Source organism: Mixophyes fleayi, chromosome 6 (assembly GCF_038048845.1).
Source record: "Mixophyes fleayi isolate aMixFle1 chromosome 6, aMixFle1.hap1, whole genome shotgun sequence".
Classification (NCBI taxonomy): domain Eukaryota; kingdom Metazoa; phylum Chordata; class Amphibia; order Anura; family Limnodynastidae; genus Mixophyes; species Mixophyes fleayi.
The window spans coordinates 47,755,114-47,770,030 of NC_134407.1; the positions used below are offsets into that span (position 1 = coordinate 47,755,114).

Here is a 14,917-nt window from a genome sequence, read left to right on the forward strand (position 1 = left end):
ATGGTGATGTAAACTGGCTGAAACAATCGTCCAGTAATGAAAGAATAATCTCATCCAGGAGTAGGTTGGATTATGTGACGGCCTAGATTAAGAGGTTGGCTGGATTTTTCGAACAAATTGCATTTTTAAAAGTGAAACTGGATACTAATATCTTGCAGATTTTGTTTTAATGACTAATGATCTGCAATTTTTTTGCTGCTCTAGGGCTTGGACACATGGGCATTGGAAACACAAGGCTAGTTAGGGCCAAGCCTGCTACTTAGTCACCTTTGAACAGGACTTTGAAGGCATGGTGTACTGTGTTCTATGCGTAGGCATAGAACGCCAAAGCATGTTAAGTGTTAAATCTTATTAATGGTATGGTAGCGCGTGTGTGTGTGTGTGTGTGCGCAGGTCCATTCACTTTATTGTTTTGGGGCTATCGATGCATGTTGAGTATTTGTTAGACGTTTCAAATTAACGCCTGTACAAGGCCGTTGGTGAATAGACATGTAACATACTCTTTCCGGCAACCATTTGCTTAGCATTATGTGTCAATTTCAACTTTTCTTGCAGTGTTCAGAAGTTTATGCTCTTGAAAATTTAACAGGGTTCTATGGGAATGCTAATTAAGCTTCCCTGCAGCACCATGTTATAACGCTCTGTTAAAGTGAGGACAATGTCTGTAGTTAGACTGCATGGAGGGATAAAAGAAGTAAGGATTCTCCCTATTTATATATAATCAATAAGGAAACTATTGCTCCACTCCTTTCGCTTTTTTTTTTTTTTTTTTTCCTTTTCTTAAAGGGTGTTTGCAAATGTGACTTGATTTACTTCATGTAGCAAATGGCCCAAACTTATTCTTGCTTACATGACAGTGGGGACTTCTCACAAATGTATTTCCTTGCTATGCTGCCTGGACAGCAGGGCTGAATAGTAAACTTGACAATGGGAGTGACAAGCTAGTGAATGTTAAGAGCAGGGTGAAAAGCTTCATGTAAATTCATTGAATAACTTGCATGTACTGTTTTATCTAAGCTCTAAGCATAGTTTTTGAGATTGCAAATATATTCAATATATTTACGCTAGCTGCAATACAAGTAAAGGTTTTACTGCTTTGCAGACGGCACCAGTGAAAAATAAGGACACAAACTCTCCTGTTGCTTGCCAAGTTCTGTTGGGGTGCATTTAAGTGCCCAAATAAATCTCTGCACCTCCTGCATTGTAGCCCATTTAATCATTGCATAAGTGAAGGAGCCCAGAACCATTCCCTAAGATGTCTTGAGAATAACCTAGAAGGCTGTAGCTCTTCGTCATGATCTGGTCTGTGTTTAATGTATGATTGTAAAGTGCACTAAAAGAAAAGCATTATCAAAAGTAGATACCTGAGTCTTTCCACATTGATTTTGAAACGCATCTTGTTTGGAGAATAGCCCTTAGCTTCTCCGAAAAATAAGTGATTCTGTAGCTCTCCATTTAAGATTAATGGGTCATCTAACATAATGAAACCAGATGGGAAAAGTCTAGCAATATAACCTGGTGGCTTTTAGAATTCCAAATAGTAAACCTTGAGGAGGCCTCAATGGCAAGTTTATGTCACAAAATTTTGAACATCTTTCCAAAATATGGGTAAGAGAGAGTGATGGTTTTCTAAATACAGCTTTACTCTGCTGCTGCTGTCACTTTTTTTCATAAAATTGCCCCTATGTTGATCTCTGTTGGCTATAAAACCGTATATCCATCCCTGTTGCTCTAGGTACTGGTTTGCTCTATCAATATGCCATATTTACTGTGCATACCTATGTGCTTCGTTCTACTAATGCTATTAATACTGTTTTTTATGTATATTAACCTGTTCTTTAACTTTGCATGTCCTATCGTGAGCATTTTATAGACCTTTTAACTTTGTATTTGATATGCATCATGGGCCATCCCCTGTGTACTACAATCCAGGGCTATATAAAACAAAGTGGGTGAAATTTAGTATATTTAAATATTATTCTTTCAAAAGGCTTTAGCGGTGTCAGAATTTGCCAGAGGCACAAGCTGATCTTTTGCTATATATGTGTATGACAATTCATTTCAATGGGCTTTCCACTACCATTGCAATGCATTGCATTTTTAAATTAATTTGAGGGGAAAAAAAAATCTAATTTTGCTTAGAAGAGTAAAATCGCTCAAAACTACCTTAATTGAAAATTGTTTTTTTTTTTTTTATTTAGGTTTGAGTGTTTTGAGGATCAAAACAATTTGGTTTGTTTTGATCCCAAGCTGCTCCCCTACACTGGAACGACCTCCCTCGCTCCATCCGTCTCTCACCCAGTCTCTGCTCCTTCAAACGGGCACTTAAAACTCACCTGTTCCTCAAAGCCTACCAACCATTCACTTAACCCTAACCTTCTTGCTCCTTCGCTAACCTCCCTCTCTCGTTCTTCCCTCTCTCCCCTAGCCCCCGCCTTTCTCTCCCTTACTTTAATGGCTCCCTCTTGTGCCTGTTTATTCACCCTCCCTTAGGATGTGAGCTCGTATGAGCAGGGCCCCTCTCCCCTCCTGTCTCCATACCTGTTCTTCTGCTCAGTCTTTACCCATATGTCTGCCTGGAGTTCTGAAGTATTGATACTTTGTCACCCTGTATGGTCTACTGTGTGTACTGTGTACGGCGCTGCGGAAACCTTGTGGCGCCTAACTGATGATGATTTGGTTTTGATGGTTTGGTGTGCCTTTAACTTTGAAAGGCTGCAAACCACTTTTACCAATCAAGGTAGTCATGAACATAGAAGATTGAGTGTACAAATGCGCATTGTTTAGAAAAAAAAAAATTGGTAAAATGTAAAAAACAGATCCTGGTGGTTGATGGCTCTTCTATAATAGACCATGAAGTACAGAAGGGGAATGTAAAGGTGGTGACTGGAGTCGAGAAAACGTATATGTAAACATGTGGCTTGTTTTTAGCACTTTAGGTGGCACTTTTTATATTCTATTCTCTTGTGAATAGAATCAATCATGATTGTGACACCTTATGTATACGTTTTGCCACTGTTAATTTGGCATTTCAAGTTGTTCCCTACACAAGCACTGGTAATTCTTGGTAGCAAACCTTTTTTTACATTGTATGTAAAAGAAGATTTTTGTTTGATCAATACAATTGTATATTCTGTACTGCCTTTTGGGTGCATGGAGTGCCCTTTGTGGAAATTGTCCACTCTTACATATAATATCTCCATATATAATAGTGCATTGCAATTTTCCTGAGCTTTTGTAAAGCCTCGTCTCTGCAGTAAAGTCATTGTGAAGGACAGAATGTCCTTTTTATAGTTATTGCTATAATGGCGTCTCATCAAGCATTATTAAGAAGAAAAACATGTTGCTTTTAGTATTTGAGTTTGGGTACATACGCTCTGTAGGTGGCTGCGTTTTGGAGAATTGAAATTAAGTGTGTACATGTGAAAATATATATATATATATATATATATATATATATATATATATATATATATATATATATATATAAATTTTTTTTAAATGGTATCTAACTCAAAAAACCATTTAACATGTGTGAATGAATGTTGGTCATCGGTTGTTTCTGCATACATATACAGTGTGTGTATATGTACATGTGTTTGTATGTTTATATCTATATTTGCTTCTCGAAAGAATGTGATTTTGTTTCAGGGGTTAAAATGAATTGCTAAGTTTTAAATGTCATAAAATATTGCAGGTGCAATGGTAGCTAGTTGGCAGATGAGCATTGTATAATCAATGTTGACCACTTAACCTCTGTTAGACTATCTATTACAGTCTGATATGGGAAATGTCTGTGGTCCACAGTTAGGCTCCCTGCTTTTAGTCGCCACTCGCTTTCAGAGGGAACTGGGAGTGATAATGGTGAAAGGAGAATGTAACATCTTTGGGAAGTCTGTGCCAATGTGCTCAAGGTGAGAGAGCACCGCTTCTAATGAAGTCTGTAGCAGCAGTTAATATGTTGCCAGCTTGCTTCTATACTAAGCTTATTAGACTGATTTCATTTAAAATGGGTGGTACCCTTTTCAATTAATTAAACTAGCATACAAAAATAAAATGTTACATTGCTTATTATTGGTTCGGATGTGACAAGTCCTCTTTAATATGGAATCTGTCATGAGCGAGTAAAATCTGTATAAAAACTTCATAAGGCCATGGTCGGGATTTGAACTCATGACCCCAGCGCTGTGAGGCAGAAGTGCTAACCACTTAGCCACCGTGCTGCCCCACTCTTTTTTTTATTTTACTAAATATATTTGAAAAGATAAATGTTACATAAATAAAGCCACAGCAATTTTTGCTTGTGCACAGCATGTATTTATCTTCTAATCTTCAGTCATTTTAGTCAATCATTTAAAAAAAAAATAAAAAAAAAAATCTGCACCGTTTTAAGCTGCGTAAATGGAACTGCACCGTAAATAAATCATTCAGCTGCCCATCTCTGGACCCTTCAGGTACACATTTTATGTTTAATATATTGCCCCTATTGTATATTATGAAGATACTATAAATTACTGTAGTGTTCCATCCTATAAAAGTATAACGTTCCTTGATTTACAGTCTGTCATATATATATATATATATATATATATATATATATATATATATATATATATATATATATATATATATATATATATATATATATATATATATATATATATATATATATATATATATGAAAACGGATATTGGAGACCTGGGACTCACCTGACACAAGTTGGAATTAATTAATATATGTAGATATAGATATCAGTTAAAGTGGGAATTTCACATTTTGATTCAAAGTGAGTTAATATCTGATAATGGAGTTTTCAAGAGAGATGACATATGTGCTGCCTATAGGGTATTTAGTGTTCCCTGTCCGCTCTGTAAGTAGTGGTATCTTTTGGTGCAAAAATAATACATATCTAAGATGATTCAAGAGAGAATGTTTAGTATGGATAGGTTTGTGTTCTGTATCAACAAGTTGGATAAAGTATTAATAAGGTGTGGATATATATGATGATGAATACATTTAGAATACAGGTTATACTTTTTCTAGTATAACCTTGCCAATTGTGGAACACTTATGAAAATGAAATGTGGGTTTTTATATAAACAAACATAAAAATTAACTATAATATAAAATTAGTGTTCAGTCCTTGTTTTTGATGTTATAGATCCCATATCAATATGTTCAGTGTACAAATATTTCTTTTTGATTTAAGTCTTTTCTCCCAGTAAGGTGACCAATTTTCCGTAGCAGTTAACTGAGGGGTATTGGTTTATTAGCCTCTGTGTTAGTAAATTAAATTCCAGTTAATCTATTTCTCCGGGGCCCACAACTATACAATGCTTTCCAGATCTCACAAATTCACCAGTGTAATAAAACACTGCACAAGAAGAACCTTTATAAATATTTACTAATTAGTGCCCTTATACTTTTTATAGGAGATCTGTAAAATGCTATGTAACTGTATCTGACAGCAGCTTTGGGAATCCCAGAGTTAAATATCTTTCAATTTGTCTGAATAATCCGTTTCTTTTAAAGTTTCATAACATTTTACATAATGGAAACTGTCCGTTGTGTAGGATTTATATTCTACTACAATCCAAAATCTTCTAACATTATGATTCTTTTAACCAAGCTGTAATTTATGCTTTGTAGAACTTGCTGCAAGTAATGACACTAACATGGAAAGCAATCACAAGCCAAATGGTGCCTTGCAGAGCACTCTGCGTGAGCTTGAAGATGTTAAGTTGGAACAGGAGAAATATAAAGTTGAGATAGTCAACCTCACACAGACTATTGCTGAGTTGAAAGAAAAACTTACCGGATTTAAAAAACAGATTATTATTTTGGAATCTGGGAAAAAAAACGTGGTCACTGAACTGCAGGCCCAAAAAGATCTCGCTGTCAAACTAGAGGGAACTGTTGAAATGTTAAAGCAGGAGGTAGATCAAAATCAATTAAACGTTGCCAGCAAGGTTGCTCAAATCAGAACGATTCAGAGCAAGTTGGATGACTTTGGCAAGAGTGATCCAAAGGAGGACTCTGAGGTAGAGTTTTTCAATATAGATGATATGATGGAGGAATCATCCAAGAGAATCCTTGGCGGAAGCGAGGATCGGGCTGAAAAAATGGTTTCAGGCAGAGAGAGTGCATTTTACACTGCCGTAGAAGGTCTGTGGAGAAAATGTCAAGAAGTTTTTCAGGAATCTGTCAAAAAGAACAAGCAGATCATACATCTCGAAAAACAACTTGATGACCTACAAAACGAGAGGATTGTGCTTCAAAATGCAAAGGAGGTTCACCAGAGCGAGGTGTCTTCCCAAGGATCCATTCTGAAGGAAAAAGATGAACTTATTGTCCAGCTCGGAGAACAATTGTTAGAAATCGCCAACCATTTGGAAAGACATAAACAGCAAGAAAATGACTATAAGAATGAGTTATTGTTGAATAGTAAACAGATAAAGGACCTAGGACTCCTTGTGGATTCTTACAAAGACCGATGTGAAAAGCTTAGCACTGCAGAAGAAGAGAGCAAAGAAAAATCTGTTGCCTTTCAAAGATTGGAAGAAAAATTGGCTGAACTCCAGATGGAACACATGGGTTGTGAAAAGAACCAAAAGACATTAAACAATGCGATGGCTGAATTAGAACAAAAGAATAAAGATGTACAGAAAGCGCTTGCAGCTGCTGAAAACGCTAAGGACGAGAGAGAGAAACAAGTCAAAGAGTCAACAGAAAAAACTGAACTGTAAGTTTAATGACAGCTGATATGTCAAGTTTAAGCTTTAGCCAAAATTTACCTTTTAATTTGTTGTAAATTAGTTATTGATTTTTGTAGTCTAATGCAGTTCTCTCATTCATGTTTTTTCCTTTTAACAGTAAATAGACTCCAATGAGATCATGAGAAATGTTTCTTTTATAGAACAATGACAGTGTTGCTGCTGCAGAAGGGTTGAAATTCAGTTTTTATCGGTCTTACCAAGGCCATAATCGAGCTGTTTTTCCTTTCACTTTTACGCATTGTGTTATTAAGGTTAAAGAAAGAGCTCTTACAACAAGCCAGTCAGCTAAATCTGGTACAGCTGGAACTTCAGAGAAAAGAGGAGGACTACACAGAGTTCAGAGATAAACTGACTGATGCCAAAAAACAAATACAGCAAGTGGAGAAAGAGGTCAGTGATTTATTTGTGTTCTTCCTTTTTTTTTTTTGTACACATTTTGTTAACAGAATTAAGTAACTAGAGAAATGTTTTTGTAGAACTGTGGATATTAGTCCTGTAACCTTCACAATAGCAAACATCTTGTATAGCAAGATGTGATACTCTGACCCTCATTTTAAGATGCAAAATAATCACATATAAAAAGGTAGATTTCTCAGTCATCCAATCTGGGGGACACTGCTACCATGGGGTGTTGTATGAGGGCGCACGGAGTTGGCACTTAAATAGTTAACTAACTGCTGCTGGCTCCTCCCCTCTGCAACCCCTGCTAGCCTCAGTTTAATTTAAGTGCCCAAGGAGTTGGGCTGATAGAGATATATAGATATAGATGTGTGTGTATATATAGATATATATGTAGATGTGTGTGCGCCCTCATACAAACCCCTATGGTAGCAGTGTCCCTCAGATGGATTCAAAGCAAGATTAGATGTAAGTGCCAAAATCATCTCCTTTTTTTGGCTATAATGGGGTTTTTGCATAACTTCTCCTTACTCAAGCATAACTCCATACAAAGTGATGTAGGTTTTTTTTCCGTTGTGTTTTTACATTGGATGAATGCATTTAGAAATGCATGTTTCCGCAAAAGTGCATGAGGAGAAAAATTGCATTCACCTGTGCAATGGGGAACAACCCCCTAAATTAACCACCTCTGCCCTGACAGCTGTTTTTAAATAATCCCATCCCACAAAATCAATCACATTTTACCATTTCTATGCAAAACTAGGCTCGTCCCTATCTACATAATACACATTCCCAAAGAACACCATTAATCAGCACAAATCTTCCCAGGCAGTCAAGTTGACATCTTAGGTTTGGCCTAAAAACCCATGCACTTAACCTTAAAAACAGGTCATGTGTGCAAAAGTAGGCACACATTGTTGCAAAACAGTTGCACTTTTACATTTATTGTTTTTTCAAACGGCCCTTACTGTGTGTAGACCAAATTCTCCCATGAGAACCTATTCTCGTACATTTTTAGTTCTAGTAAAGTCCTGAAAATTCGGTCGCACATGAAGATTGCATTTTCAGGCATGATTGTCGAAAAGCAGATCTGTATCCATAGCCAACTTGGAGTGATCTCTGTTTAGTGTGTGGGTCGACTGATCATATCACATAAGGGTAAATTTAGTTAGATGGGTCAGTGACCGGAAACACAAATTTTAGTCATCGCCTGACCTATTTTTAGCTTTCTGCCTAAATTGACACCTTTTATCAGATTTTTATGAGATAATCCAGACAGTCATTTGTGGGCTAATATAATGCACAAAATGCCAGCATTAGATAACGTGCTGCTTTAAATCCATAACATTCATAAAAAACACTAGTTCAAAATGGCTCTTGTAAGTGTGTGGAAATCCTGTTGCAAGCATTGACCTCACAGGAAACTACTTTAACTTATAACCTTTATCAAAAAACATTTCAGATCTCTACAATGCGTGAAGAGAAGAAGACCCTAACCAACAAAATCAATGAATATGAGAAAGTGAAGAAGCAGATGTCTTGTGAACTAGATGTCAAGCAGCGGACAATTCAGCAGCTGAGCAAGGTTATTATAAATATTTCTAATACGTTTTGACTTCTGCATATCCTTATTACTGCAGGGCATAACGGGGGTAAGACAATGGGTCTGCAGTATGTTTATTTAATTCTAGTAATGTTTGTATAATGTTTCCTGCTATCTCTTCGGTAACAAGTCCTGCCTTCTGCTGTCTGGAATATGAGACTTTTTCACTGCAGAGGTATTAATCACATTGCAGTGACATCACAGCAGCTCACGTGGAGAGAACACCTGAAGTTGTTTCACTGTATTTGTCTGAACAGCTACTTCAAACGCTGTTCCCAAAGGGAATAAATGATTTATTTGAAGCAGTACAATTCCAAAGCAGCAGAACTCAGCGAATTATTATTTTAGTCAAAATGCAAACACAGCGTAACATATAGCGTAAAAGCCTCTACGCTTGCTGAAGCCGTTTGTACATAGCGCTCTGTTAGTATAGGAGCGCTTTGCTCCATCTCCTTATCGGGTTGCTATGGCTACCGCTGTAATCCCTGGTGGTCTAGGAGGAAACCGGGAATGTTTTGCACTACTGCGCATGCGCGAATGTCCAAAACCTGAAGTTCAGCTTTTCGCGCCAATCTTCCAGTCAGATCATTGAAGTAAACTGAGGCAGCGTTGGGAGATGCGAACTTGGTATATTCTAAAAGTCGCTCTCCTAATATAAGAGGAGAGTTTGTGCCCACATAAGTTCCTGCATGGACATGCTGTGTGTGTGTCAACTGCATATCTACAGTACAAGAGTGTATAAGCAGGTCTGCATAAACTATTGGTTGCTGTACTACAAGTTATCAACTGTGAGAAGCTGCATTTGTGTTATCTTTAATAAACAGCAACCTGTTTAAGTTACAGGAGCATAGTGGCTTAACATCAGCATTAACACCACTGAACACCATTAATTTCATCAGAAGGTAAAACCAACACACTCTGTGCTCCGGTTTCCTTCTACACCCCAAAAACATACTAGTAGGTTAATTGGCTGCTATTAAATTGATCTTGGTCTGTCAGGGAATTTAGACTAAGCTCCGATGGGGCAGGGACTGATGTGAATGAGATCTCTCTACAGCGCTGCAGAATTATTGACCCTATATAAATAGCTGTTGATGATTATGAAACGTATGAAAGTTCAACGACTTTCAGTAAGTTGGATGGATGGGTTCCATCTCTGGCTGTATCTGTGGAGTGCTGGCCATATACTGAGATATTGGCTGATTCACATGGTACTGCAATGGGTGTGGTAATAAAATGACCTTCATTCCTAATAGAAATTGTATCAAAATTGGTCAGATAATTTATTGGACAGCTAGGAAAATGCTGTCAGAAGTTGGCCGCAGATGTCTGCTATAGGCTTGTGTATGCAGTAATCATCTGACTGGACTAACAGGATCCATTGTCTCTGGAACAAAGCCAGCTGATTGGCCTCAATGCTGAATGGCTGGATCTCATCCAGTGGGGCTCAAACTGTGTGTGGATCATATCATGTGCAGCTGGCTTTAGTAAGCCATGAATCCACATTTGGTTTAAAATTTGATTCTGTGGTATAATGTCTCCTTGTAGTTTGACTGCATTAAGGAATAGCAACGTCGCTGAACTTATTGTTCAGAGCATATATTTTTGTTGAACGCATTCTTCAGCCATTATATAGTGTTGGCCATGGCTTATGTTTACTGTGTATAAATAGTACATATGCTGTTTGTAGCTTTACCTTTGTCTGCACCAATCTATTGAAATGCTTATAATTGTATGTTTCCTTTTAATACATTCAGTACAAAACACATTATTTCATGGCCCTTGTTTATAAATGGTAGTGGACATTTCCACAGGTACCTGCAGACAATGTGGCTTGCCCATAGCAACCAATTAAATTCCGTCATTTTCCTAGTAATGTTTAGAAAATGAAAGCAAACGTTGGATTACAATAAAGGAAAATGCAATGTTCTATATACAATTTCCATTGAAAGTTCCAATGAATGGAACTGTACTAAAAGGGAGATCTGTAACCAGGCATACAAACACCATCATAAAAACTAGTGCGATCAAAAGAATCTGCCAGATCAAAAAATGTGACTTGATGATTTTTTTTTACTTTATTAAATTTCACAGTTTGAAAATCACACACATTCTAAATTGCAGTTTAGAACAGAATTTGCTATCCCATCTCCCCCCCCCCATCCCAATTGATCTCAAGTGATCTTTGCTATAATATAATATACATACATTACATATACACACACAAATCATTATGCAAAGTAGCAACAACCTAATAATAAAAATGTATAGATTTCTATATATTAGAAGCTGACAAGGCATGCTGGGACCTGTAGTTTCACAACAGCTGGAGAGCCAGGTTACTAGGCCTGATTATTGTATAAAATGACAGATCAGAACAACAATGATTTATGAGTGTTTCAGATTGTAATAATGTTCTCTCATTGTGCGCTCTTTTTCCAGTTTACAAATTGTTACTTTATAACTAGGGCATCCTCTAAAATAATGCTGGTTAATCATTGTGACATGGAAGAGCTTGTACCTACTGATCAGTCTTTGATTTATGTTCTCGTAAAAGGTTACTGTAGAAAAGCTGAGATTCATAAACCTTTTTTTTTTTTTTTCCTTCTATAGGAACACCGTGATCCTGAGAAAAATGAAGACACAAAGCCGCTTTACCAGAAGGCATGTGAAGGTAATGAGATTGATATTCTAGCTACACACCTACCGACAAGTGATATTTACATAAGCAAAATAAAATATGATCTACTAAAACTGGGTTATGCTTTTACACCAAAGACTGCAAATATGCATACTACAAATGGCTATATATATAGCCAGCATATTCTATTTATATTCTGTATTCTATATTCAATTTGGAATAAACAATAATGGCAAACCTGAGTATTAACAGGCAGGGTCATGAGTTTGATTCCTATGTCTGTGCAGTTTGTATGTTCTCCCCATGTTTGTGTAGGTTTCTTCCCACAGTCCAAAAATACATACTGGCAGATTTTTTGACTTCTGACCAATGGTGAAAGTGGGTTGGGATAGGTAAATTACATTAATTTACTTTCTCCGCACAGTCACATCTAAATTTCCAGTTGGACCACTGCTCCTGACAAAATAAGCCCTATAGTGTGTGGGTAGCGATTTAGACTGTAAGTTCCAATGTGACAGGGACTGATGTGAACTGTGCTGTGTACTATGATTGGCGCTGTATACACAAACCGTAATAACTGACCTGGTTATTTCTCAGGGAAGAGGATACCGTTTCATGTCTGATCTTGTCCTTGACGCAAGAAGCAAGGTTTTGGGCAATGATTGTGGTCAGAGGGTATAGGTTGGTAGGATTAAGAAGAAATGTAAATGTATTTAAAGAGGCTTTTGGAATTAGTTCTATCTGTGGCAGAGTTTTTGAAGGCAGCACGTTTCATTAGTGCGTCGAAGCTGAGCTTGGCATCGACAGAGGGGAAAGAGTAGCTTAAGCCACTTGATCAAGGACTGTTGCTATGGTTTTAATTAAGATGTGAAAATGTATAGTTGAGATTTCTGCGGGTTTTAGGAGGCTCTTTAGAGTAATAGTGCAAAGAGGTTAAAGTGGTGGAGGAAAGCGTGTAGCTGATGGTCTGAGAAAGGAAAATGTGCTAAAGAAATCAGACTGAATCTAAATCTGTAGAAAACAAGATCAGAAAAAGAAGCCAAGATGTTAGAGTGAGTAGTTTTGGAGGCAAAAGACTGAATGATTGTGCAGTGTGGGGAAAAGAGATGTCCAACCTCCTCTTGTCTGCATCCTGGCCTGGAGGTATTAATGAATTGGAGACCACCATATGAAAGGCCTGCAGGAGAGGCAGTGTCTATTGTCATGTTTTTGTTGTTCATCATCCATTTATGTAGCGCCTGAGCTCTACTCTCTGTATTTGTCATTCACATCAGTCCCTACCCCATTGGAGCTTAGTCTATATTCCCCAACACACAAACAATAGTATTAATTTTGTCAGCAGCCAATTAACCTACTAGTATGTTTTTCAATTGTGATATGAAACTGGAGAACCCCGGAGGAAACCCAGGCAAACACGGGGAGAGCATGCAAACTCCGCACAGATAAGGCCATAGTTGGGAATTGAACTCATGACCCCAGTGCTGTGAGCTAGAAGTGCTAACTACTAAGCCACCGTGCTGTCATATACCTCTATCTCAAGCTCATTTCCTTGTTCAGAAATCTGAATGTCTTGTATTCTTAGACCAGCAGAGTTAAGTCTTTTAAATGTCTAGATTCAGGAGGCTTGACTTCCATGAGTGGTGCTGGAAATAAAACACTGATTTAATGCATTTTATGCTTGTTGAGAGAATACAGTTACAAATTGCAAGTGTCACAGGGGACTTTCACAATAAGCCATTCAATATTTCTTCTTTCAGTTACATATTCTCCTATCTGTAAGATTAATGCAGTGTTTACATCAATGGGACAAAATGCTTACTACAGTCTAGATTCAGGAGGCTTGACTTCCATGAGTGGTGCTGGAAATAAAACACTGATTTAATGCATTTTATGCTTGTTGAGAGAATACAGTTACAAATTGCAAGTGTCACAGGGGACTTTCACAATAAGCCATTCAATATTTCTTCTTTCAGTTACATATTCTCCTATCTGTAAGATTAATGCAGTGTTTACATCAATGGGACAAAATGCTTACTACAGTTGTCAAAATACTCTGTAATGTGATTTCCCTTGACAGATGAAGATAACTTTGGAATGTGAGCCTTAAAAATAATTTAAATGCAACATATGGCCATCTTGGTCTGTACGTAATAACATATTGGTGTATTAACTAAACTTCAAGTAGTTTCTAATGAAAGATCAACTAGTATCGTTGGCAAGATGTTAGGTTCAGAAAATTGCCAGATAACCTCACCCAAAATAAGTTTATCGTTCACATGGAAAGCATTTTATGCATTCCAGATTTTTCTAGAGGACACGAAGTCATCATTAAGGTACATAAACGTAAACTGACACACATGATCTAGACACACCAAGTATGGCTGAGCTATGAAAGTGTACAGAATTTGTATTTCTTTTGGATTTAAAACCGCCAATAACCATAGTGTCTAATTTTACCTTGCATCTGACATTAATAGACATTTTAATTAAAATAAATAATGAAAACCTGGGATTGTATTTCAATCATGCATGTATCAGCAATCTGTTGATTTTTGCATTAGCTGATCTAATGCATTGGAAATATGACAGCTGCAGTAAACATCCGTTCCAGAATTCCCAGCCTTGTGTTTTGTGTACTGGGATTAATCAGTTCTATGGTAGTTAGTGAGATAGTGTGCACTTGGTTTTTCTGCTACTGGGGAAATAGAATGGGAATTAGAATATCTTGTGGATGTTGGATCACTTTCCTTTTTTAAACTATTTTTTCTTTTGTATGTAATTTTGTTGTATCAGATAAACTATCGGCTACAAAGGTTTTATACTAAATGGGCGTGCTACAGTCTCTCCAATAATTCCTATGTTCTTATCAATTTTATCAATGTATGTTCCACAACAAATATCTGGGGTCACACTGTAGTAACGAGGAGGGTCTGATATACTGGGACATGGCTAAATTACAGGTCTGAAATATGACAGTCTGCAGGCAAAGGGGAGGCAGCAACAATCCCCAGGTTTGCTCGTTGTACAGAGGAATTGCTTAAAACTGTCTGGCATGTGTGTTATCCTGTAATAGGCACAATTAAATAATATACATTTTAGAGTTTGCTAAAATGCAGAGGTCTTAAATTGTGCAGATTTTTTTTTTCCATCTAAAAATCTCTATTATCCCACACACCTTGCTTTCCTTTTCCTTATATTCGTGTCGTCACTGAGAGGTCTCCAGAGATATGACAGAGCCACATTTGGCAAGTGAAGTGATAACCCTGATTAATTTCTATTGATGTAGTAATTCCCACAAAAGGCAACAGTAAATCCATTAAATCAAGCATTGGGCATGTAAAGGTGGCAGTGGAGAAAACCACCTGACATTTAACTGTAAATGTGAATAATCAAAATGACTCTCAACAATACTCACATGTTGGGTGCTGTTCTTGTACCTGGTTCTGGCTGTTTTGTATCTAAAATTGTATGTTTTCCGAAAAGTATATTTATAGTAT

At 37.1% G+C, this 14,917-nt stretch overlaps 1 protein-coding gene across 3 annotated transcripts in view; it reads left to right on the forward strand.

Moving 5' to 3' along the window:
• The window catches only part of KIF20B (kinesin family member 20B), a 59,430-nt gene that overhangs the window by 27,424 nt on the left and 17,089 nt on the right, over nt 1-14,917 (forward strand). For all 3 annotated transcript variants that reach the window (XM_075216417.1, XM_075216419.1, XM_075216418.1), the window contains exons 19-22: nt 5,651-6,743; nt 7,029-7,167; nt 8,639-8,761; nt 11,393-11,453. In XM_075216417.1, the coding sequence (XP_075072518.1) occupies nt 5,651-6,743; nt 7,029-7,167; nt 8,639-8,761; nt 11,393-11,453 (1,416 nt within the window). The remainder of the gene's footprint in view (nt 1-5,650; nt 6,744-7,028; nt 7,168-8,638; nt 8,762-11,392; nt 11,454-14,917) is intronic.